Source organism: Odocoileus virginianus, chromosome 12 (assembly GCF_023699985.2).
Source record: "Odocoileus virginianus isolate 20LAN1187 ecotype Illinois chromosome 12, Ovbor_1.2, whole genome shotgun sequence".
NCBI lineage: Eukaryota > Metazoa > Chordata > Mammalia > Artiodactyla > Cervidae > Odocoileus > Odocoileus virginianus.
This window is the reverse complement of record NC_069685.1, coordinates 49,749,987-49,775,120: the sequence shown is the minus strand read 5'-3', so window position 1 is coordinate 49,775,120 and position 25,134 is coordinate 49,749,987. Positions and strand designations below refer to the sequence as shown.

At 54.4% G+C, this 25,134-nt stretch overlaps 1 protein-coding gene across 4 annotated transcripts in view; it reads left to right on the top strand.

The window, feature by feature from the left end:
* SH2B3 (SH2B adaptor protein 3) overlaps positions 1–25,134 on the top strand; it is a 37,837-nt gene that overhangs the window by 2,391 nt on the left and 10,312 nt on the right. Inside the window, exon 2 of one of the 4 annotated variants that reach the window (XM_070475180.1) lies at positions 7,849–8,649. In XM_070475180.1, the coding sequence (XP_070331281.1) occupies positions 7,876–8,649 (774 nt within the window). In that variant the 5' untranslated portion in view covers positions 7,849–7,875. Of the gene's footprint in view, positions 1–7,486; positions 8,650–25,134 lie in introns of those variants that run through there. The other 3 variants (XM_070475181.1, XM_020897503.2, XM_070475179.1) reach the window with 3 other exon arrangements.

Genomic DNA, 25,134 nt, shown 5'->3' with positions numbered 1-25,134 from the left:
GAATTCATGAAGTGTTTAGAATGGCTTGGTCAGGAGGATGAATAGTAATAAGGAAGAGATTGTTGTTATCTTGTTTGTTGTGGGTATTAGCTTTGCTTGTTTTCCTTCTCCTTCCCCTCCCCCATTCTTCTGAATCCTGGGCTTGATCCTTCTTCAGTAACACAAATTCTAGTACAAATTCGTTTCTGTAGAACTACTCCAATATAGCAGTAGCCTGGGCCTGGCAGGTGCTGGGGAGCCCTGCAGCACTTCAGCCTGTAGGCGCCGTTGGGTGTCTGGGTCTAGCCATGCCACCTCCTGGATAGAGCTTCCTCGAGGGCAGAGGGGGCAGTGTTGGAGGCACTTGGAGGGGCCTTCCAGCTGCCCGTCCCCTGCACTGCCCACCCTGAGTGGGAGAGACAGAGCACATAAAGCACTCAGTGCTGGCCTTGGCACTCAATTAATAATAGACACTGTTGTTGTTATTGTTGTCATTGTTATTCAAATGAGAGGACTTCGCTGTTCAGTTCTTGCTTCTCCCAGTAGCAGCATAGGTTTTGGAACCAGATCTGAGCTTTGCCAGCTTCTAGCTGTGAAGCCTTGGACAAGTTACCTGACCTCTCTGGACCTCAACTGCCCAATGGGGGTTCCAGCTTCTCTTGGGTATATGATCCTATATGTGAGTTCATATGTGAAGGATATGAGCCTGGCACAGAGTCGGGGCTCACTGTGCTGAGTATAAGTGCTATGGCTGTGTGACCTTGGGCTTGTCCCTTAACCTCTCTGAGCTGTGGATTTCCTGGTCTATGAATGCAAGCACTAATAGGGTTGTTTTGAGAAGAGGCAGGCACAGTGCCTGGCATGCAGTCAGTGCTTAATAAGAGCTACTGCTGTTAATGCCTGAGAGTAAGGCTGGCACTTAATTGCCAGGTTTCCTGGGAAAATGGTCCCTGGGGTGTTCAGCATCTTTGGCGGGGCAGAACAGGAAGCTGCTTCCATCTGGCAGATGAAAGAAGCCTGCCTTGGAGAGTCCAGAGGTGTAATACAAGTTGCTTGTTCCCAGCCAGACCCTGTTTCCAGCTACCCGCTCTCCTGAGGAAACTGAGGCCAGCAGGCTGCCCAGGGGAAGTGACTCAGCTAGGGTCACTCACTGAGTCAGGCCTAATTGGACCCAGGAGCCCTGTGCCCCAGCTCCCCGGCTTCCAGGGCCTGAGGTCCCTCGGGGACTGGGCAGGTCCAAACCGCAGCTGGACACCCACTGCCTTGGGCCCAGAAACCTGGACGCCCAGCATTCTCCGGTGGGGACTCTGGGGTCCCAGTGGTCACTGCTGGGCCGCTCAGTCCAGCGTCCTTCCTGACCACGGGGGCAAGGGGCACTTCCCCAGGAGAGCAAGTCCTCCTGGCGTCCCCCGGCTCCGCCCCGTCCGGAAACCCAGCAGCTGAGCAGATGGCTGGAAGATTTTTCCTCCCACGCCACCCTGTCAGGGGTCGGCTAGGGGGGCCGGGCTGCAGGCTTCCTCATGAACCAGGCAACGGAGCCCCTGGGGGCCTGCCCGGATGTGGGCCCCCACCCCGGCTGGCTGGGGTGTGGTGGGGGGGAGAGCCTGCCACTGCCCTGCGTGTCCCCAGGGAGGCCTGGGAGGGAGGAAGTCTGTGCCCGGCTCATCGGGAGCAGACTCACAGGACGCCTGAGAGGCAGGCCTTGGCTTTGAGGGGCTGGAGGCCTGGAAATGCAATTAGGGGTGGTGGACACAAGAGAGGGCCTTTGGCACAAAATCGGTCCTTTGAGAGCTGGCCCTCCTGTCAAGTCACTTGGAGGAGAGTCCCAGAGAGGGTGATGAGTGGAGAGAGGTGCACAGGAGCGGGAGGGCTTGAGGGCTCCCGTCCTGACGTCCTGAAGAGGCAATACTGTCTGGGGGTATGGGATGCATGGAGCTGACAGGTTGCCCTGCCATCCCTCCTCCACCCAGGGGCACTCAAAGGAAGAAGTCCTGTCTTGGGATGGGGGTGGCTTAGAGTTCTGCCTATTCTTGGGCAGGGGGAGAGGCCTGGCTCTCCCCACCTCCCGAAGCCTAGCTGGGCTGTTGGCCGGGGTGTCAGGCGGGGGTGGGGGCAGAGGAAGCCAGAGGACATTTCCTGTTCTGGCAGACTGCGCTGGTGTGATAAATGTCCTCGGGCACTCGGTGACCCCAGAGAGAGTGCCTCAGGGCTCCCTGGCAGCCGTGGTCTAGCAGAGACCCCACTTCTCAGCCTCCCTAGGGCCCCAGAACCTCTGCTCTGAACCTCCCATAGGCTCCTCCCCAGTCTGACCCAGCATGAGTGGTGTGAAAGGGCAGTGGGCCTCCTGCCAGGCCATGTGCTGGAATCCCCTCAACACTGGGCCTCCTTGGACAGGGGGGATCTGGGCTCCCGGAGAAAGTTGGTGCTGCAGGCAGGAAAGGCAGAAGTGCTTCCAGTAGCCTGGAATGAACCTGGAGGGCTCCTTGGAGGAGGCGTCTTCCTCAGAAGGTGTAAGACTTCCTGCCCAAACATCTGTGAGCTGTAGACCTGGGTGCAGATGGAGGCTCTGAACTGGCTCATTTTAAGTTCACTTGCCACAATTTAAAATATTCTCCCTGAGCCTTGACAGGTGAAATTCCCACAGGTGGGTAAGGGCCTTCTCTGCACCTGGGCCTGATAATGAAGCAGGAAATATCAGCTTCCCCAGATTCCATTATTACCCGGGGTGATTGGACAGAGGAGAGACTTTTGAGCCTCAGTCTCTGGGGTCCTGAGGAAGCCCCCTCACTTGGAGCCAGGATTCCCAGCTGTTCAGAGCCTGAATTCTCCCTAGCTTGGTATAGGATGTATTGCTATATGCCTGAACAAGGGACACCTGCCAAATACTGGCTAAGCCTTCAGAGCTCTCACCAGGTTACCCTCAGCAGGGATGCTGTGGACACACTTGTTTTAAACTTGGGGGTCTGAAAGGCAGACCCACCTCCCCTCCCCCGCGACATGAGCCCCAGGATGGGCACAGAGGTAGCTGCCCCCACCTCTGTGGGTGTACAGCAGGGAATTGGGGGGTGGGGCGCCAGGATGCAATCTGATCTTCCTGTTCTTGTTGCCTCATCCTTGTCTCTTACCCTGCTGGGGGATTTTGGGAGATCTTGGACCCACACTTCCTTATCCAGCAGAACTCCCTGTCCTCAAAGTCCCAGATGAGGAGGTGGGAGGGACCCCCTGGACTTGCAGACCCTCTGTGACGGCTATTCATCCCTTTGGTTGCCCGGACTCCCAGATGCTCCCATGGGTGGGGAGGGGATTGGAGGGGAAGAAAATGCACCAAAGACCCCTCTTCTCATACCCGCTAGCTGAAGCCTGGGGGGCTCCTGGGAACCCACAGGTGATTAGTAGTTGCTTTTCCTGCCAAGAGCTTCTAGGCCCTGTTCCCGGGGTTGGCGTGATCTGATCGGTTGCTCTTCCTCTGTGTCTGGCACATAGTAAACACTCAATAAATGCTACCTCCTGGGCTGGGGCCCAAAGAGGGGACCACCTTCCTGCGGCCTGGCTGCATGCCCTGACCAGGAAACCTCCTGGGCGTGGCCCCCTCCCCAACACAGGCCACAGTGGAGTGCTCTGGCTGTGGCTTCCTGCCCGGAGCTCCTGCCCGGAGCTGCCCGAGCAATGCTTCTCCCCTGAGATGGCCTTGTGTTCATGCTCCTGTGGCCCTCCCGCCCCCCGGCCTGCCCCCTTCCTGGCCCAGCCAGTGAAGCCTGCGAGACTGCCTGTGGCTTCTTACAGCAGATGGGTCTGACATTCTCTGGAGTTGGCACCCCTCTTTTCGAACAACAATAGCAGCAGCCACTTGTTTCTTGAGCCCTGTGCCCAGGACCCCACAGATATCAGTTCTTAGAATGCTCCTAGTGAATGTCCAGAGAAAAACATGAACCCATTTTACAGATGGGGAGGGGAGCCCTCTTTTCTGCAGCACACAGCGAGGAAGTGGCAGAATGAGGATGTGAACCCAGATTTGGTTGGTAGCGCCACCGTGGAGAGCTCATTTGTGGTGGTGGGTTTCTCGGAGCCCCTCAGCCTTTTTTTTTGTCAGTCCATGAAGGTCAGGGGCATGACTGCAAGAGTATGATTGTCAAACAGCAGCCTGCCTCAGCCCTGGGAATTCATCACTTCATGCAACTTTAGCATTTCTGGAGTTGCTGCTCTGACATGCCCCATGAAGTGGGCCGGGAGTGCCGTGGCCTTTGGCTGCTGGGGGCAGATGCTGAGGGAGGTGGACAGTGAGCAGTATTGCTCACTATAGCTGGTGCTTCCAGCAACTGAACAGGCTTTTAATCCCAGCTGTGCCCCTCGTGGAACTTGTGACCCTGGACAGACCATTCCTCCCCCACCTTGGCTTTCTCATCCATCAAATGGGCATAATGCTGGGACTGCCCTGCCGATGGGGAATAAATAAGTGAAAAAATGTGAAGTATTTAGCGCAGGGTGGGGCACATACCGTGAAATAGCATCATTTATTGTTGTTTTAAAACTTTCACCCTGTGGCTATTTTCCAACCACTTGTTCAGAGTCACTGGGGCCTCCTGACTCCAGCAGGACCTGAGTGAGTGAAGTCGCTCAGTCGTGTCCGACTCTCTGCGACCCCATGGACTGTAGCCTACCAGGCTCCTCCGTCCATGGGATTTTCCAGGCAAGAGTACTGGAGTGGGTTGCCATTTCCTTTTCCAGGGGATCTTCCCAACCCAGGGATCAAACCCAGGTCTCCTGCATTGCAGGCAGACGCTTTACTGTCTGAACCACCAGGAAGACCTGAGTGAGGCCTTTCTATCTTCTCCTCTGGATAATCATTCACTGGGGAGTAAATCTTCCTTGTGGTGTGAGTTTGGGCACTGATCAGGTGTTTTGTGGGGGGGCTTCTGTGTGGGGTTTCCATTGATCACTAGCCACAGGAGCTCCGTGCTTCAGTTTAACCACCTGTAAAATGGGAGCAATTATTGACCCTACCTGCTAGTGCTGTTGTTAAGCCTAGGAAAGTTAATGTTTTGCAAAAGCAGTTAGAAAAATGCCTGATGTTTAGCAAGTATTGAGTCCACACTACTCTTCCTGTGGGGAACTGGAGTAGGGGGCCCAGTGAGGAGGGCTGCTGGCCCCCCTGCCTGAGTGGTGAGGGAGCTTGCAGTGGGCACAGCTGTTCCAAGAAGGCTGTTCCCCGGGTTGGTCCTGCAGCTGGGCTTCAGGTCTCTGATGTACAGGGGCGGACAGGGTCAGGTGTTCCAGACAAAAGGACAGGCCTGGGTGCCCTGCAGTGGGTTCGCCCAGCAAGAAGTGCTCATCGGTGAGTGCTGGCCACCACACACCTGCTGGAGGAGACAGAGGTTGCAAATCTAGCCAGCCTCTTGCATTCCTACCTTCATTCATTCAGCAGGTGTTTACTGGGCTCCTGCTGCCTGCTAGGACTTGGGGTTGGAGCTGGAAGTGGCTCCTGGCATTGTGGAGTTCACAGTCTGGTGGGGGAGAGAGTGACTCATTAAATAATCACAGTGATTGAACGAGAGCACGTGTGTAGAAAGACAAGTTCAGGACTCAGTCACCAGTGAGCTCAAGGAAGGCTTCTGAGTGAGACTGGGAGCAGGCAGGGCACAGAGACACCTGATGCAGTGGCCCAGCAGCAGCCAGTGTGAGGGCCGACCACGCAGAGTCTCGGGGGTGGGACAGGCGCTCGGGTCTGGAATCTGGTTCCCTAACCTGTGAGCACAGTGCTGTGTCAAGTTGTGGGGTGGCCAAGGGGTTAGCCAAGGACAGGTCACCCATACTTTCAGGTAGAACCCTCTCCTTCAGTGACAGGGTGCCCTTCTTGGAGTGTGGCGGCCAAGGACACATGTGGCCCCTCTCCCTTCCCTTCTGCCCACTGTGTACAAAGTGCCTACTGTGTGCAGCTGCCGAGGGCCCTGTGATGTGCGAAGTCAAGTGTGTGCACAGCACCCTCCCAGCTGAAGCAGTGGCACCCACTCTATGCCTCTGGGCTATGCTGCTGTGGTCGGCTGCTGGACCTGGAGATGTAGAATGGGGTGGGGCAGAAAGAACCCCAGTTTCTAGGTTCAGATCCTCACCTTGAGTCCCCTTACAAGGACTCCTTTCAAGGTCTTAGAAGGTGGCTACTGTGCTGCTCTCCATTTGACAGATGAAGAAATTAGGGTTCAGAGAGGTCCGATGAGAGGCACACAGCCAGTACGTTTGTGTGTTTGTGTATAATGTAGCCCCAGGAGAGCAGGAATTTCTGTCTGGTTCGCTCCTGTATCCCTAGGGCCTAGCACAGAGCCTGGCACACAGTAGGTCGTCAGTAATATCGGGGTGGGGTGAGTAGGCATCCATGAGTATGTGGTCCTCAGAAGGGGCCCAGGCCCAACCTGGCTTAGTTGGAAGGAAAGACAGTACTGATGGTGACGAGAGACGGCCAGGGTTCAGCACCGTGGACAGCAGAGGGTAGGGGGCTCCTGCACTTTGTATAGGAGCCCCAGTTGCGATGAACAGGCAAGGGCTGCCTGTCCCCACATTCCCCCATGAGAGCAGGAAGTACCTTTGTACCCCTTATGAGTCTTGTTAATTTATTCCTTTTTATTTTTTTTTATGTTTATTGACACCAGTTATGAAGTTGCTCAGTCGTGTCCGACTCTTTTGCAACCCCATGGACTGTAGCCCACCAGGCTCCTCCATCCATGGAATTTTCTAGGCAAGAGTACTGGAGTGGGTTGCCATTTCCTTCTCCAGGGGATCTTCCTGACCCGGGGATCGAACCCGGGTCTCCCGCACTGCGGGCAGACGCTTTACAGTCTGAGCCCCCAGGGAATCCCAATAATACACTCTTATTGTAACATTGATTACAAGACTTATTAGGCTCTCCTTAGGTTCCAAAGCCTTTCCATTTAACTCAGTGAATCCTCATAACACTTCTATGAGGTAGGTCAACATGGTCCCCATTTTATAGATGGGGCAAGCAAGGCAGAAAGATATCACAAACCCAGGGTCACGACTAGTAAGCAGTGGGATTTGAATCTAGGCTCCAGGTGCCTTGTTCTTAACCAGATTTTCTAGAGACAAGTCTTAAGTCTTCCTTGGTCACGTCCCCTCTTGCACCCCAACTTCTGACTCTTCCCCACAGGTCACTACTGTTGCTGCATGGGTTTGCTTCAGCCACATCTTTCTTGCCCATCACTTAAATACATTTATGTACACATAAGAATTGGTAGTTTTGCTTTGTATGTTCATGTAAATAGGATCATGAGTGGTTTGTATTGCTCAGTGGTTTGCTTTTTCCCTTAATGCTGTGCCCTGGAGACTTCCCAAGATGGTAGCATAGGTCTTCCTCCTTTTGGAATATGCTGTAGCACATTCCGGCCTGCAGCTGTGTCACAGTTTGTTTCACCAGTCTCTGACTGATACGCGTTTAGGTTGTATTCATTGTTTAGACCCCAGTCCATGGGGTCTCAGAGTCTCACATGACTGAGCAATTGAGCACAGTGCTTTTTCCCGATTATAAATGTCGGGGCAGGAAACACCTGGAAGGGGGTTGTCTTGTACATGCCTCTCTGCTCAGGTGGGAGACTGTTTCTCTTGAATGCTTACAAGGGGAATTACTAGGTCTGAAAATGATCCTCCCAAGCTGCCGGCCCCATAGGCTGTACTCCCCACAGTACCGGCAACATTGCAGGGGCGTGCTCACTTTGCTGCATCTTCGCCAGCACTGGGTGTTAAGGTAATATTCATTTTTTGAGGTAGTGCCTGATGACCAGCATGTCTGGAGGTGGGTGTTGTGGTGGTCTGCCTAGTCGTCCACTCCCTCCTCTGTCATGCGCTCCCTACCGTGTCTTTCAGCCTGGCTGCTCCACCTCGGTCTCCGCCATGAACGGGCCCACCCTGCAGTCCTCCTCGGCCTCGTCTGCGTCCTCGGCCTCCACCTCGGCGGCGGCCGCCCCGTCCCCGCGGGGCTGGAGCGAGTTCTGCGAGCTGCACGCCGTGGCCGCGGCCCGGGAGCTGGCCCGGCAGTACTGGCTCTTTGCGCGCGAGCACCCACACCACGCGCCACTGCGCGCCGAGCTCGTGTCGCTGCAGTTCACCGACCTCTTCCAGCGCTACTTCTGCCGCGAAGTGCGCGAGGGCCGGGCGCCTGGGCCGCCAGCACCCCGGGCCGCCCCCGCCGCCCCCACGCGCGACTACCGTGAGACGGGCCGCGGATCCCCGGCCAAGGCCGAGGCGGCCCCAGCCGAGCCAGGCGCCGGCCCCACCGCCCCCACCCCCGGCCTGCCCAAGGCCCGCAGCTCCGAGGAGCTGGCCCCGCCGCGGCCGGCCGCCACCTGCTCGCTCCAGCACCTGCGCCACAGCCTCCGCCACATCTTCCGCCACCGCTCGGCCGGCGAGCTGCCCGCGGGCCCCGTCGCCACCAACGGGGAGGCCGGCGAGGCCCCGGCCAGGCCCGGCCTGGCCAGGAAGCTCCTGCCCTGGAGCCTGGCTCGAGAGCCGCCGCCCGAGGCCCTCAAGGAGGCGACGCTGCGGTACAGCCTGGCCGACGAGGCCTCCATGGACAGCGGGGCGCGCTGGCAGCGGGGGCGGCTGGCTTTGCGGCGCGCGGGCCCCGACGGCGCAGACCACCTGCTCGAGCTCTTCGACCCGCCCAAGGTAAGACCCCACGCGCGTGGCTCTGGGTGGTGACACTTCCCCAACAGGTAGCCGCAGAGTGCCCAGGGGACTTTTAAAAGGTGAACTTTTCCCCCAGAGAATCATTTCCCATTTTTAGATAGTACAGAGCTCCCTTAGATGCCACACCCAGCTTTGCTTCGTGTTTCTGTTACAGTGCAGGTCACATCCGTTGTATAATTAAGGAGTGAAGCGTTGGAACATGGCTGTTCACTGGACTCTGAGGGTCCTTGGCTTTCCCTGGTTTTCCCCTGAGGTCCCTTTTCTGCTTCAGGACACCAAGTTCAATGTAGTCCTTAAAGTGTCCTTAGGCACCTCTTGGCTGTGATGAATGGTTTTTCAGCCTTGTCTTGTTTCTGGCGGCCTTGACAGTTTTCAGCAGCACTGGTCAGGGATTTTGTAGAATATCCAGGGACACCGTACATGGGCATCATGTGGGCCAGTGGCAGCCTGATTCAGGGTCCTTGAAAAGCCTGACCCAGGTTGACCCTGACAAATAGGAGAATTTCTCCTAAGGAGTTAAAAACTGTGGTGGAATTCCTTGGAGGCCTTCCATGCTTTGTGAATGTCTTACTTTCTTTGAAGTTTAGATTTTTATTTTTGTCTTTTGTGACACAATCCTAGTGGTGCAGTTGAGGCTGACGGGTCATTGTCGTCTGGACATCTGCAGGACTTCATCTTTGACCAGATGTGTCACGCTGATGGGAGCCGGTGGCCTTTAATTCCCTTCTCTTTGTGGTTCTGTTATGTCCTAGGCCCTTAGTCTAGAGAGTGAGCAAAGCAGATCCCAGCCCTGGGGGGGTCACCGTCTGGGTGAAGGAGACCAACAATTATTCATTCAAAAAATACTTGTTGAGCAACTGCTCAGCACTAGTTGCTGGGGAAGCTGGTGTTCTGGCGGGGCTATTGAAGGAGTAAAATGACCAATGAACTTGGAATTATAAATTCTATCTTGTGTTCTGAAAGAAAGAAATTGGACCTCTGGGAGGAGGTCCTAATTTGGGGGTGGGTTGGGATGTTGTCAAGGAAGCCCCTTGTGTGAAGTACCTTTCATTTTTAAACTTCACTGCGGAGTCATACTCACATGCTGAGCCGTGTGAAGCGCATCTGAAACTTCACAAGGATCTCTGTGTTTGTATACCCAGTGGCCCAGCGCCCTGGGGGGGCTCCCTCACACCTCTTCCACATCAGCACCCCTCCCCCCGCACACACTGACTCATACCCCTGTGGATTGCATTTCTCTGTTTTGAACTTCATATAAGTGGAATCACACAGTCTGTGTGCATGCTAAGTCGCTTCAGCTGTGTCTGACCCTGTGGGACTCCATGGTCTGCAGCCTGCCAGGCTCTGTCCACGGGATTCTCTAGGCAGGAATACTGGAGTGGGTTGCCATGCCCTCCTCCAGGGGATCTTCCTGACTCAGGGTTTGAACCCACGTCTGTTACATCTAACCTGCCTTGGCAGGCGGGTTCTTTACCACTAGGGCAACCTAGGAAGCCCAGAATTGCACAGTACATTGGTTTTTATGTCTGGCTTCTTTTACCCAGTATGTTCTAGAGATTTGCTCACGCTCTTGGATGCACCAGAGTTTGTTTCTTTTTATGGCTAAGTAAATCCAGTCTGTTGTATGGATGTCCTTCAAATTGTTTATCCGTTTACTGATTGGTGGATATTTGGATTGTTTCTGCTTTGGGACTTTTACAAATCATGCTGTAATGAAATTTGTTCTGAGGTCTTTGTAATGAACATATGCTTCCATTTCCCTTTGGTAGATTCCTAGAAGTGCTGGGTCATATGGTAAGTGCAGGTTTAACTTTGTAAGAAACTTCTGAATTTTTTTTCCAAATTGACAGCACAGCTTTGCATCCCCATCACCAGTGTATGAGTCTTTTTTTCTTCTCTTCAATGGATGTATACTGGTATTTCAAATTGTGGCTTTAATTTGTATTTCCCTGATGACTCATGAGGTTAAGTACCTCATCATGTGTTTATTGGCCATTGGGACTGGCTCTTTTTGCAAGTGTTTGACATTCTTATTGAGTTGTCTGTCTTTTTCTTATTGATTGATAGTTTTTATATACCCTGAAGGCGCTTTCTTTGTATCATCTTCTGCACTGTGCTTATCTTTTTACTCTTTTAATGGAATCCTTTTGTGAACCTAAGTTCTTGATTTTAATGTAGTTTAAAGTTTATTGATTGCTTTCCTTTATGGTTAGTGCTTTTTCTGTCCCATTAAAGGAATCTTTGCCTACCAAGGGTCATGAAGATCTTTCTTGTTTTCTAGAAGCTTTATTGTTTGGGCTGAATCATATTGACAGGCCTTCACAAGATCCATCCTGAGTTATGGTGTGAGGTAGGGGTCACAGTTCTTCCAGTTCTGGCACTGCATGCTGATGTGACGCTCTTTTTCCCATGGGGTCACATGTGATGCCACTGTCATCCTGAGTCTAGTGTCCATCTGTGTGCTTCTGGACCTTCTGTTTTGTTGGCCTGTGTGTCTGTCCTTAGGCCAACAGCACACTGTCTTAATCACCAAAGTTTAGCTGTGGGTCTTGAGGTGACTTTTTTTTTTAAAACTGTGCTGTGAGGCTTGTGGGAATCTTAGTTTTGCAACCAGAGACTGAACCCCTGCACCCTTGTTAGTGAAAGCCTGGAGTTCTAACCACTGGGCTGCCATTGAGGAGGTGACTTTTGAACTGAGATCTTTTTTTTTTTTCTGCACTGGGTCTTTGTTACAGTGAGTGGGCTTCCCTAGTTGAGGCACTCAGACTCCAGACCACATGGTCTAAGTAGTTGTGGTGCTCAGGGTTAGTTGCCCTGTGGCATGTGGGATCTTGGTTCACAGACCAGGAATCGAACCCACAGCCCCTGCATTAGCAGGCAGATTCTTAACCACTGGACCACCAGGGACGTCCCTGAACCAAGATCTTACAGAGATAAGAGTCGCTGGGTTTTGGGAACAGCATAGGGAAAACGCACTGAGATGGGAAAACATTTTGCATGTTTTTACGAAAGAAGCACAGAAGTGTGGTGGGGTCACAGAAGGGGCAGATGGCTCATGGGGGAGGAGGTCCTGTGAGGAGTTAGTATTTTATTCCAAATGTAACATGAAGCCTTTGGAAAGTGCTGATAAAAACTTTACTCATTGTTCTAAAAAGTCTCAAGGCTCTAACACCATGAAAGGCATATATCATCCCACATACATGGTCTTATGTGCATGATAACATGCAATTGCCTGTAAAACTTTTAAGAACTGATGCTTCTGAAAACAAACTGTCTTAGAAAACCCAGCGCCAGGAGTTAGGCGGACCCAAGCTCAAACAGTGAATTGGCTGCTTTCTCAGCTGCAGATCTTCAGGCAGGTGGTGTCACCTCTCTGGGCCTCAGCTTCCTCCTCTATCGAGCTGAGCTTCTCAGAGTTCGCACTTTGTGTGGCTGTTGTGTTACCTGGGAGGCCGCCTCTGCAGAGCGCCCGGCACAGGGAAGCTCGGTGTTCTGGTGTTTCTTGTTGTTGTGGTTGTCGTGGTAGTGAAATGATTTGGGGACTTATTATTTGGTAATAAGTCAGTGCAGATTTATTTACAGCTTTGGGCCCTTGGTGTCTGGCTGGGATGCACGATCAAGGCTCCTGTTCTTCAGGAGCCCAGAGTCAGAGCACCTGTCAGAGTCCTTAGCGCTCAGAAGTGGTGTCTAGCCCCGGAGAAGTGGGACCTGCAGGTGACAGCTGGGCCTCTGGGCCACCTGGGCCTGGGTCCCCCCAGGCCACCTGGGCCTCTTTCATAGGCTTGGTGGTTGCTGTGTGACCTGAGGTGTCCCCCATAAAGTGAGCAGCCCTGGTGGGGCATCTCCCACCCCCTCCACAGGGTGTCTGAGCAGGTCCTAGCTCTGTCCGCTGCTGACAGCTTCCCTTTGGGATTAGAACAGCCTGGGGCTCTTCTGAATGGTTCCTGGAGTGACTCGGAGCATCCAGTCTAGGCTGAAGATATCTAGACTAAAAGTCTTGAGTGTGCCTGCCTAGTGTGCAGCCTTGACCTCTGACCTCTGATCCTGGAGTTGTCTATGAGAGCAACTTAATTTATTTTTTAATTGGAAGAAAGCTCTTTTACAATGTTGTCTTGCTCTCTGCCATACAACAACACAAATCAGCCATAATTATACATATATCAGCTCCCTCTTGAGCCTCTCTCTCCTCCCCCACACCTCACCCCTATGGGAGCAACTTGAAACAAAGGCAGTGACTTCCCTGATGGTCCAATGGTTAAGACTCTGTGGTTCCAGCATAGGGGGAGTGACTTCCCGCTCTGGCAGGTGAACTAAGATCTCACATGCCGGAGGTGTAGCTGAAAAAGAGTCAAGAAAGGCAAAGGAGGGTGTGACAGCAAAGGCTTGAGCTCTGGACTCACACCTGAGCTCTGTCACTCGGAGGGTGCTCAGGCGGAAGAGGCTTGGAGGATGAGAGCTGAGAGAGGGCACCGCCCAGCGACTCCGCTCGGGGCATGTGCCACCCGCACCCCCGGAAGTCTGATGCCCGGTGGTCGGCAGCTCATGGCTCTGCCTCGCCTGGAGTTGGGTCAGAGCTCCGCCTCTGACCAATGCCCCTGACCCTGGGCCGGTCAATTCTCCACTCACAGCCTCAGTCTAGTTGTCTGTAAAATAGGCGTGATAGCAGCAGCCAGGGCTCAAGGGTCACCGTGAGGGCTGCGGTGGGAGGGAGCTGGCCGTTCCAGGCGGTGTGTAAGCGGAGGCCACAGGCTGCTGCAGTGGACATTCAGAGCAGGTGGGAGGAGACATGCGTAGCTCGTTCCCAAAGTCCAAAGTCTAGTTTCAGCGGCATCACTGCAGGTGGACAGGGGCGGGGCAGCCCTTCCTTCTGTGCGCCGGCCCTTGGAGCAGGCTGGGGACTGTCCCTGGGGGGTGGTCATCAGCGGCCCCTTGGCAGGAGGTGACATCTGGGATGAACGAAGGTGCCGCTCCCGGAAGACTGGGTGAGGGCGTCGCAGGCTGAGGAGACGGCAAGTGCGAAGGCCCTCAGGTGGGCATGACCTGGGAGACTTTGAGGAGCCAGGCGGCCAGGGGCTGGAGTAGAGGGCGGGAGGAGGGGTGAGGCTGGAGAGGTGATGGGGCTGGGTTGGGTGGGGCCTGGGGAGCACAGTGAGGATTTTAGGTTTCACGCTGAGAGCAGTGGGAGCACATGAAGGATTTAGGGCCAGAGGCAGGTGTGACACTCACTCAGCAGTAGGAATGGGCTAGAGAAACCCTCTGGGGCTGCCTGTGGTCTTCCGGTGTCTGGGAGAATGTGGCATGATTCTCTCCTAGAAGACCTTCTTGTCCTGTGGCACTTCCCTCCCTTTAGGCATCTCTGAGCTCAGGCTGGGGGGGTGCTGGGGAAGCAGTATGTTTCCTTAAGTAAACATTACTACTCGCCAGGCATTGCCCTAAACACTTGACCCTCAAGTCCTTCCCATGAAGTCAAGCTTATCAGCCCATTTGACAGATGGGAAAACCGAGGCTGGTAGAGGTAAAGAAACTCAGGATCATGCTGCTAAGGAGATCTGAACCCTGATCCCAACGGGTCCCTACTCCTGTGCCCCCAGCCACACTGTTGAACGGCCCCCCTCCAGCCATGGGGTATAGAGCACCAGCTCCTGGCCAGGCCAGGCCTAAGATGTGCCATCCTGCTTGGCAGTTACAAACAAGAAAGATGGATTGGTTGCCAGTATTTACAAACTGTAAGATGGAGACATTTCCTATAAGAGCCCAACATCTGGTTTCTCACACGAATTGGTGGATTTGGCAGTACTGGGCCAGGCTCACTTGGAGGGCACACCTCAGCCTGGCCCCTGCAGCGGGAGAGCCTGACTGGGATGAGAGGTGGGTCCCAAGGTCAGGGAGCAATTACAGGGGTTGGGGTCGGCTAGCCTGGGGGGCAGGGCTCTCCTAGGAGCTGGGATCCATTTTCAATGGAGCGCATCTGGGCACGCCATGGCCTGAGGGCCAGCCGTTTGCTGTTTCCAGTCTCAGCTTTGGCTGAGGGGGTCTGAGTCTGGCCAGCTTTGCCAGGTCTGAGGGCTGAGCCTCAGTTTCTCTCATCTGTACTGTGGGAGTACTGATGGACTTCTGTTAATAGTAGGTGCTGTTGAAAAACGCCCTCTTAGGCAGCATCTGTTTGGCACTTGTTACATACTAAGCACTTAACTGTCTGGGCTTCATTTACCCCTCACAGCAGCCCTGTGAGGGAGCTGCAGTGATTACCCCCATATCACAGATGGGGAGATTGAGTTCAGGAGCGGGGAGGTGACTTGCCACAGTCGCACAGCTCAGAGCATCGGAGACGGGATGGGGAATTGGGCATTCGGGCTGCACCTGGTGCCCAGTGAGTCTCCAGAGGATTTACTGTTGTTATCATGGGTGGCGGAGCTGGTGGTGTTCAGCCAGGGGCCCTGCCCGGGTGGGTGGGGGTTGGGGGAGTGTCTGTTTTGAGTTCTCTGACCTGAAAAGGCTCCCCATGGCCATCTGTCCAGTGCCACCAGTGTACAGCTGGGCGCACTGAAGCCCAGACTGCCCTGGGTCCCTCTTGCACAGCGGGCCCTGCCCTTGGCCTCTGCTGCTCAGCCCAGAGAAGTGGTCGAGGAAGGAGGTGGGGGGTCCTGGGGGCCTCGGCCCACAGCCCTGAGCTCCTGCCTGCACCGACGGCCCTCGTAGCCCCAGGAGGAAGTGGGTCAGTTGGCAGTGGCTGGAGCGACTGGTCCTTAGGGTGGCCGGGGGCCGTCGGGCAGTGTGGTTCAGAGTCGTTCCTCCTCTGCTGCTTCTGAGCTGTCCTTGGGCAAGTGACAGGGCTTCAGTTCCCTGTCTGTAAAATGGGGGTGGTCCTGGCGCCCACACACGTTGTGAGCTGTGGATCCTGCGGGTGCTGACTGGGTGGGTGAGGGACCTGGCTGGGAGTAGTTGGTGCTCCTGGCGAGCAGCCTGGATGATGAAGGGGCTGAGAGTCTGAGTGCAGCCTGGAGGTGAGGGCAGCGCCCCACTAGCCCCTTAACCTCCCCTGACTCCGCTGTGCCTGCCTCCTGGGTGGGGAAACTGAGGCCCCGTGATGCAGAAGGAGCCACCGCTGGACCCTGGGGGCTGAGCCCAGAGCCCGTGCCCGAGTGTGGGAAAGAGGAAGCAGAGAGAGAGGGACGTCCGCTGGGGCCGGCGGTTTCCTCTCGGAGGCAGGAGTGCGAGGAGGAAGAGGAGGGCTGGGCAGGAAGCGGCCGTGCGGGCGGGAGGGGCAGCCTCCAGGGGGCTCGGACTGACCTGGGCCCAAGTCCCGCCCCTGCCCTTCTGCACTGCGTGGCCTTGGCAAGGGCACTTGGCCCTCCCTGTGCCTCATCTTCCTCAGGTACAAAGAGCTGAGTGGCGGCACCCACAGCGGGGCGATGGTGAACCAACCGCCGTCCCCATGGCTGCGAGAGCCGGCCCTGCGAAGGGGTCTCAGCCAGGCTTCGCTGCTGCAGCTGCTACTTGTTACTAGTCATTTTCATCACGGTGGGCACTGCATTCGACACATCCCATGCAATGACCACAAACCCTGGACGGCAGGGACAGCAAGGACACCGTCTCGTTAGAGGAAACGGGCATGGAGAGGTAGAGAGATTTGCCCAAGGCCACCCAGCTGGCAGGTGGAAGAGCAGGAATGCAGTCTGCTGTGGGCCTGCCAAGGTCAGGGGCTTGGGTCAACCCCCAGACAGGCACAGAACAGCCACTACAGCCCAGCAGACCCTCGTGGGCCCAGACAGCCCTGATGATCCCCGGGGAGACAGGCGTGTAGAAGGCTAGTGCATCCCCAATCCCACCTTCCCAGGATGACCAGACGTCAGAGGCTTCTGGGGTGAGATGGGGTTTCTGTCCTCGCTCTGCCGGGGCTGCTGTGACCCAGGTGATTCCCCTTGCCTCTCTGAGCTGTGAAACAGGCAACCAAGGGGCTTGATCCGGGCCTTCCAGGGCTGGTAGGGGAAGGAAGGAAGGGGTGGTGGTAGGCAGGGCTCCCGTGGGGCCCCCAACCGCACACACAGCCGCCCCGTCTGCCCCTTATTGGGGTTTTGTGTAACATCGTTTTTTGAAAACTACTTTGCCGCTTAGAAGAAACCCCCAACCACGCTGAAACCACGGGCAGATGGTATCGGTGTGCTTCCTTTCAGCTCAAATTCTGTGAATCCTGAGACTGGAAAGTGCCCCTGAATCCATTAGGGGGAGGGCAGTGAATGACAGTCATTTATCATCCCCCCATCCCCCTGCTCCTCGGGCCTGTGGCTGTTGCCAGCTTCTTGGAAGTTGCTCTTCGGTTTTCCTTTGTTGGGGGACCGCGTGTGGAGACACAGAACTGTGGAGTCTGCGCTGTGGACTTGGTGGCCTTGGGGCAGGGCACATGGACAGGTTTGGGTTCAGATTGTGGCTCTTGCGTCCTTGTTATGTGGCTTTAGACTGAAAACCTGGCCTTTTTCAGCCTCGGTTTCCCATTCTGGAGAATGGGATGTCTGTCCTGCCCTCAATCCTGGGTGACTGAGTCAAAACCTGGCTCCGGGAGGACCTGGCACGAAGTGTGAGGTGTTTCCTCCCTGAAGGCCAGCAGAAGGGGCTTCCTGCGTGGGAAGTCACAGACCCCCGAGCTGGGTCCTGAGGCCCTCCCTGGGATAGGCCACCACCTGGCTGCCACTCCCAGTGGCCTGAGCTGGGCAAAATGGACAGCACGGAGAGCCAGTTGGGCCTGCTGGAAATCCCCCACCCACTTCTTTGTGAATGGAAAAGGAAACCAAAATGCACAGCAGAGATCTCTGCGTTCTGAGCGCTGGCCCTCACTGGGGGTGGGGGCGGGGTAGCTTCCTTCCCCAAGGCAGGAGGGGCCGCCTCAGCTTCCTTTCTGGGGCCCACACCCCTTTTTCTCTCTCCCCTCCAAGCTGGGGTGGAGGCCGCCGTTGCCCTCGGGCCGCGGACCCCACTGACTGCTCGGTCTGTGGAACCAGTGTATGGCTTGCAGGCCAGCACTGCGAGACCTGGCCTGTGGGTCCTCCCTCCCTGTGTATCCCCCACCCTTCCCGGGCCGGACGCGAATTCTGACTGCGGCCCAGTCTGAAGTCCACAGCGCAGCAAAGAGAACCTCTCTCCAGGGAACTGTCTGGAACGGGAGGACAGACCGTGTCTCTTTTCAGATCTCCATGTAATCTAGGAAACTGTCTACCTTACTGAGGGCCCCCACATTTGAGTTGCTGGTGTTTCTGGTTTTGTTTTTTCAATTAGTAAAGCTCAGGACAGAAATGATAGAACAGTCACTGAAAAACCACCCACGATCCAACTACTCAGAGAGAATGAGCATTTCAGTCCCAGTCGATGTCTCTGTCCTCTCTTGTATTTCTTTCTAGAACTTTTCCCCCAAATTGCAGCTCCATCAGCATTCACTGATTCTTCATTCAGCAGTTATAGAGGGAGCCCCTTCCATGTTCCCAGCACGCTGGAAACAGGCAGAAACTTTTGGACAAAACCCCAAATCCTCGTGGGACTGACAGACTTGTCCTACTTTTTTTTTTTTCCCACTTAACATGTCTCGAACATTTTTATGTTTTCTTAAGAAATTTTTAAGAATGTCTTAAAATAATGGCTGCACAATATTCATTTACATAGGCCATGATATATTTATCTGGGATCATCCAGACTCCTGTTTGAACCATTTCTAATTCTTTTGCTCAAGTAGATACCCTTGTGACAAACATCTTGTACATCAATCTTGCTGCCCATCTCTGATTACTTCCTTAGGCTATATTCCTAGAGGGGAAGTGTTGGCTGGAAGGCTTCATGAGCGCTTCTCATATGTTTTCTCTTAAAGCTTTATTGAGATAGAGTTTACAAATTATAAAATTAGCCTGTTTAAAAGGGTACAGTGGTTTTTAGTATATATACAGGGCTGTACAACTGTCGCCATGGTTTACAGACCACTTTCTCATCTCACCACCACTCATCTCAAAAAGAGACCTTGTAGCCATCGCAGTCACTCCTCACTCCTCACTCCTCCCCTGCCCCAGCCCCAGGCAGCCACTCGTCTCCTTTCTGTGTCTCTAGGTTGGCTTAGTCTGTTCTTTCCATGTACACGGAACCAGACAGTGTGTGGTCTTTCATGACTGTCTTCTTTCACTCAGCATCATGTGTTCAAGGTTTGTCCATGTTGGAGCTCGTGTCAGTGTTGTGGTCCTTTTTATTGCCAAATAATTTTCCATTGTATGACTAGATGACATTTTGTATATCCATTTCTCAGTGGATGGACATTAGGTTGTTTTCACTTTCGGGTGATTATGAAAAGTGCTGCTGCCGACACTTTTGAGTTAAGTTTTCATGTGGATGCATTTCTTTTTTTACCCTGGGTATGTACCTAGGAGTAGAATTGTTGGATCAAATGTAACTCCCTAGGAGTAGAATTGTTGGATCAAATGTAACTCCCTTTAAACATTTTGAAGAGCTGCTAAACTGTTTTCCAGAGTACTGCACCATTTTATATTCCCACCAGTAATGTATGAAGGTTCTAATTTCTTCACATCCTCACCAATACTTACTATAGCTGTTTTTGATTGTAGCCATCTTACAATGGTTTTGAATAGCTGAATGGTTTTGATTTACATTTCCCTGATGGCTAATGAGGTTGAGCATCTTTTCATATGCTCACGAGCTGTTTCTAATGCTTCTGATGCATCCTTTCCAAAGAGCCTTCTAGAAAAGCTATACTCATTTAAACATCTTCAAATAGTGGTGCTTACATTGGGTATTATTTTTAAAACGTTTGCCAACTTCCAGGTGAAGGGGTTATCTTGTCCTGATTATGAATGGAATGGACCATTTATCTTTTTAAAGAACTTTGAGATATACTTCACATGACATAAAATTCACCATGTTCAAGTGCAATTCGTTGTTTTTAGCATATTCACTGTGTATGCAGCCATCGTCACTGTCTAATTCCAGAACATTGCATCACCTTGTTTCATCACCTCACTCAGAAACCCAGTACCTGTTAGCATTGGTCTCCAGCCCTTAGCAGCCATTAATCCTACTTTATGTCCCTGTGGGTTTTGACCGTCTCTTATGTTTCTTGGCCGTAGACATTTTCTGTGACTTACAGGCCATTACCTCTGTGTGCGCCTCTCTTGCACTGCTTGCCTCTTCCCTCCTAACCTGCAGGAGCTCTTTACATGGACCCTGGTGCTCTGTCACACACTGCAAATATTTCGTTTGCTATTTGACTTTTCAACTGGTTCTGAGTTTCTCAGCCTATGGAAGTTTTTAAGTCTGGGCGGTGACATATGGTTGATTTTTTTCCTTCATGATTTTGTTCTTTGCTTTTTCTGCTTAGAGAGGCCTGGGATCAGATAATTACTCAGGTTTTTCTATTCCAGTTTTGTCTCAGTTTTATGTTTCACATTTAATTATTTAATCCAACTGGCTTTTATTCTTTGTGGCTGGTGCGATTTCCTGTTGTTCTTTGGTGTCAGTGAGATGCTGTGTGTCAAGGCATATCACTGAACAGGGGCTGAGGATAATGACAAGAACTCCTGGCAGACTGAGCTTGGAAGGGTGGAGACTGCAGCCTCAGTGGGCCCCACCGACTCTGGGGCTTCTGGCTAGCGCCTTGGTTCCCCGTCAGCCTGGCCTGAGGCTCTGCTCAGCTGACTCTGAACCTCCCCGGCAACCCTACAGCCCCCTTGAGCTCCAGAGGTCCTCGCTTTCACCTCTTCTTCTGAATCATCATTCTTCGAAGGCAGGCGGTAGCCACCGTCCGGGGCTTTTGGAGATCTTGGTGGTGACGAGCCCCCCTCCCTCCAGTGCACACCCCTATCAGAGGCCAGTGACAGAGGTTATTTGTTGTTGCTTAACCACATCTTTTTCCACCCTCCCCGGGCGTAGAGCTGAGAGGGGCCCCAGGGTGCAGCTGAGGACTGTGCTGCTGGGGTAAGGGGCTTCCCCCACCTGGCTGGCTCCACCACAGGGCTGGGAGGGGGCATAGCACACAAGGCCCTGGGGGGGCCAGCCAGCTCTGAGTCCCCTCTGCTTTCCCCCCAAGAACACAGAGCACACCCTCCCATGCAGTGGGAAGACCTGGGGCAGTGCCTGGTTGCACGCCAGGCAGGACCCTCCTGCTTGGGGCCTGGGTGGGTAGTGAGACCTCTGGGAGCCACAGTGTCCCCTTTTGTCTCGGGGCTGACACAGCCCAGTGTTCCAGGCCTGGGTGTCCTGGCCTTATGGCGGCCAGAGGGGCACCGCGGTGAGGAAGGCACTGTTGTGAAGGTGGACGGGGACAGGGTGCAGGGCTCTCGAGGCTCCGCAGCCATGTGGGGCAGGGAGGAATCCTGGCGGGATGCTCGGGGCAGGAAGTGGTCGCTCAAGGCGTGGGCTGGTGGCAGCTGGTTTGCAGCCGGCAAGGGGGGTGGGGTGCAGGGGGCTTCTGACAGGGGCCCCAGTGGGCCCAGGCCTAGGTGCCAGCTCCATACTCCCAGAGACCCTGCTCTGCCCTCCAGCAGGAAACTGACAGAGGGGAGCTGATGCAGGTTAGCCACTGAGCAGCTCCACGTTCTGGAAAGGCGCCAGGAGTGGCACCCTGTGCAGAGGAAAGGTGCAGCACGTAGCCCAGCTTGTGACTGTGTGGCGCTGGCCCCTCTGTTCCCACCTCTGCAAGGCCCCATCCCAGGACAGGCCTCCCCAGGCCAGGTCATGGGTGGACTGCTGTCACCCTGAAGGGGAGGCAGGCAAGGTCAGCTGGTGAGATACCCATAGGTCCATAAACACCTTGGTTCCCTAGTGCATCTGAGCCCATGAGGGGGTGTGGGGAGGGTGACTTCCAGGAGTGGTCTCCCTTTAACCACAGGCTACTCCCTCACCGCCAATCCTGGGTAGTTCCCCAAGGCTAGCCTAAGAGTAGAAGTGCATGCTCATCTCCACACTTGGCCACTTGGTATGAAGCTGGACAGCCGCATCTCAGGGTTTGGATGGCTGTCGGGGATCCCAGGCTGGTTCTGTGCATGTTCGGGAGGGTTGTCTCTCTATGGGGATCTCTGTCTCTGGGAGGCGGGTTGCTCCAGCCTCTGAGAGGGGCTTTGTGTCCCTGTCGCTGTGATTCTGTGTGGGGTGGTCTCCATCTCTCTGAGGGGGCTTTATGTCCATGTCACTGTAAGTCTGCATTTCTGACATGTAGCAGGGACCTTACAGGCTTTCAGGGGAGCTCATTGCAGGTGGGGCTTTAGACAAGCCCCCAGCCCATGTCTTTCTCAACACCTCTAGCTAGTTACCCCTCGTACAGGGCCTTCTTGGGGCCTCTCCGGATCCAGAAGTAGGGGGGACACAGGCCCCCACACTCATGCTTGGTCACTAAGAGTGTGATCTGGGGGTGCCACCTGTCCAGGGGAGGGAGGCGAAATGATGGGGACTCTGGGCAGGGTTGTCTCCGTATGTCAGTGCCAGCTCGGGAGAAGCTCTGTCTCTTGGCACTGGTGGGCTCTCACTTGCCATAAAGGGGAAGCCGACTTGATCTTTGTGGCTTCTATAGAAGCATCTCCCATCACTTTCCTGCTCCCTTATGGGGAGACGGAAGCTTGAGACAACAGGGCCAGACCGAGGAGACCTGGGAGCCTCCTGTGTGCTCCAGACAACTGACAGGTTGCACATACAGAAGCCCTGGGCGTGTGCTTCATCACCGTCTCCATTTTACAGATGAGGAAACAAAAGCACAGAGAAGTGAAGTGATTTGTTCAGGGTCACATGAAGAAAAAGTGGCTGAAGCAAGCATTCAAAGGGTGTGTGTGCGAGTGTGTGTCTGTGTCTCCCCGGTTGGGGGCAGAGAAAGGAAGTGACCTGCACCCTGTAGTTCAGCTAATGTTTGTTGAGCTCATTGCCTTCAGTTTGCCCTCAAGGGAGCAGGGGAAGAAGGGGGTGCGATAACTCACCACACCCCCACATCTGCCTCTGCTTCCCAGACATCTGACGGCTGGGGCCCCAGGCATCTACCCTCACCCATTGATCTGACAGACTCTCAGGACCTCCTCCAGGCTGGACCTGGTGCTGGGCCCCAGCTGGAAACAAGGCTTGGTGCCCTGTCCCCACCCCCAAGAGGAACTCCCAGTCAGATGGTGGGGGCAGCGGCACCATCAGGAAATTATGGCCTGGCCTGATAAGCCCCGTGCCGCGGGAGAGGCACAGGACTTGCACTGACCACAACGTGGCGAGCAGAGAAGGCTCCCTGAAGGAGAGGGTTTTCTCTGCTGAGACCAGCGGTCTGGATCCGGCAGCAATGCTGTGGGCTCAGGGACTGCACAGACGAGGGTCTGAGCCCCAGCCCCACTTGGCTCCTCTCCGTAGCTGGGGGCAGCTGGATTTTGCCCGTCAGGGCTCCCGTTCCTCCAACCGTATCGTCAGCTTGATCCGTGTTCCATGAGGCATCCAGGGCCTTCCTCTCAGCCAGGGCTCTCTCTGGGCTGGCTCGAGGCCCTGGAGGCCCAACCCATGCCCTCCATCCTTGCCTCGCTGAGTCCCTGTCACTCCCCTAGAGTCCTCGAGAGGATGGGGGTCTGCGTTGGGGGCCGTATCCTGTGCCTTCTGATCCCAACACGCATGATACTTGGCAGACAAGGGGCCTGTGAAGAATATTTGTTGAGGACTAAAGTCGAGCATGTACAACCTCCCAGCCCTGTGCTCAATCCTGGGGATGTGACAAGACCAGGTCCCCCAGAGCACACTTCACAGGTGGATAAGGCAGTGGAGGAAGTGAAGGGGGTTCTGGGACAGTGACTGTGTGTGTTTGGATACAGTAGTGGTCAGAGAAGGCCTTCCCGAGGCAGCAATCCTTGAGCTGAGACCTGCGTCCAAGAAGAGCCAGATCTGTGAAGATGCAGGCAAACCTGCCTTTCAGCCGGAGAGAACAGCAGGTGCAAAGGCCCCAAGGTGGGAGCGTGCTTGGTACATTGAAGGCAGAGGAGGCCAGTGTGATTGAACAGAGTGAGAAAGAGGGAGGGTAGGTGAGGTTAGGTAATAGGAACAAGGTCCGGCAGTATCTCATAGGCCACGGTGAGGACCAGCAAGGTGGGGCCCACAGGTTTTTTTTTTTTTTTTAAATATATTTAACTGCACTCGGTCTTGGTTGCAGCATATGGGATCTAGTTCCCTGACCAGGAATCAAACCCAGGCCCCCTGCATTGGAAGCATGGAATCTTAGCCACTGGAACAACACAACAGGGAAGTCCCTTTTAAAAATTTTCTCTATTTATGCAGGTAGGCAGTGCCCAGTTGTAGTTAACAGAACATGGGGTATTCAGTGGTCTTCACTGCCAACATGTGAGATACTTGGTTGCAGCCATGTGGGACCTAGTTCCTAGACCAGGAATCGAACCTGGGCCCTCTGCATTGGGAGTGCAGAATGTTAGCCACTGACCACCAGGGAAGCCCCCACAAGAGTTTTGAGCAGAGGAGGGGGGATGAGAAGTCGTTGGATTCAGGATGTCTGGGAGGAGCGCTGACAGGACTGTTGGACAGCAGCTCAGTTTTCATGCCACCCGTCTCTTGGGGTTCAAGGTGTCACCCTTTTTTGATGCCTCACCTTAGTGGGGCTCCCTGTGAGTGCCCCTGCTTTGCTCCCAGGAGCTGCTTTCGACTGGAGTCCAGAGCCCTCCCCCCCACCCCCCTATGAGCTGCTTAGGACTGGAATCCAGGCCAGCTGGTTCTCAAGCCCTTGCCCCCAGGGTCCAGCACTGTGTTCTGTGGGGTGGGCTGTGTTCCCTGCCCTCTCCATCTCTTGGGCCTGGAGAGGGGGTGCGGCCCCTTGCCCAGCCTTCCCCCCAAAGATGCTGTGTGTTTCAGATGCGCCCAGGGTAAACACGGATCCCAGGCTGACCTCCAAAGGATCCAGGCCCACTGGCTGTGATGTAGGAGGCTCTCTTAGCCTTGAATGCTCATTTGTGAAGTGGGGAATAAAACACCAGCCATGGGTGGGCTCCTGGGGGGGCATCAGGGGAGGCGCCCACCATGTTTCTCCAACAAGACAGGTGGCTCAGAGGAGGATGCTCTCAGAGGATCACGGGAGATGATGACAGGGTTGCCTCCACCCTGGAGCGGTGACCTTTCTACTTCCTTGGTCCCAGTACCTCCATTCCTCAAGACGATGCTCTTTTCTACAATATTTGCAATTTCTGGAAATGGTGTAGACCTGTGAATTCAACAGTTCAAAAGTGTCCTGGATGGAGACCAGGCCCCAGTGCCTGGCACACAGGAGGTGCTCATTAAAGGGTGGAGTGAGGGGGCCTATTAGTACTGTTTCTCGCCACAGCCAACTCCCCTGCCATCTTATGGACGTGGCTGCACTTACTGGTCCCTGGCTGCTTGCTCCTGCCATACCCTTGGCCTCCAGTGTCTTTTAATTCCCCCTTCTCCACTCTGGAGATTGCTCAGCAAACGTTTAAAGCTGGTGAC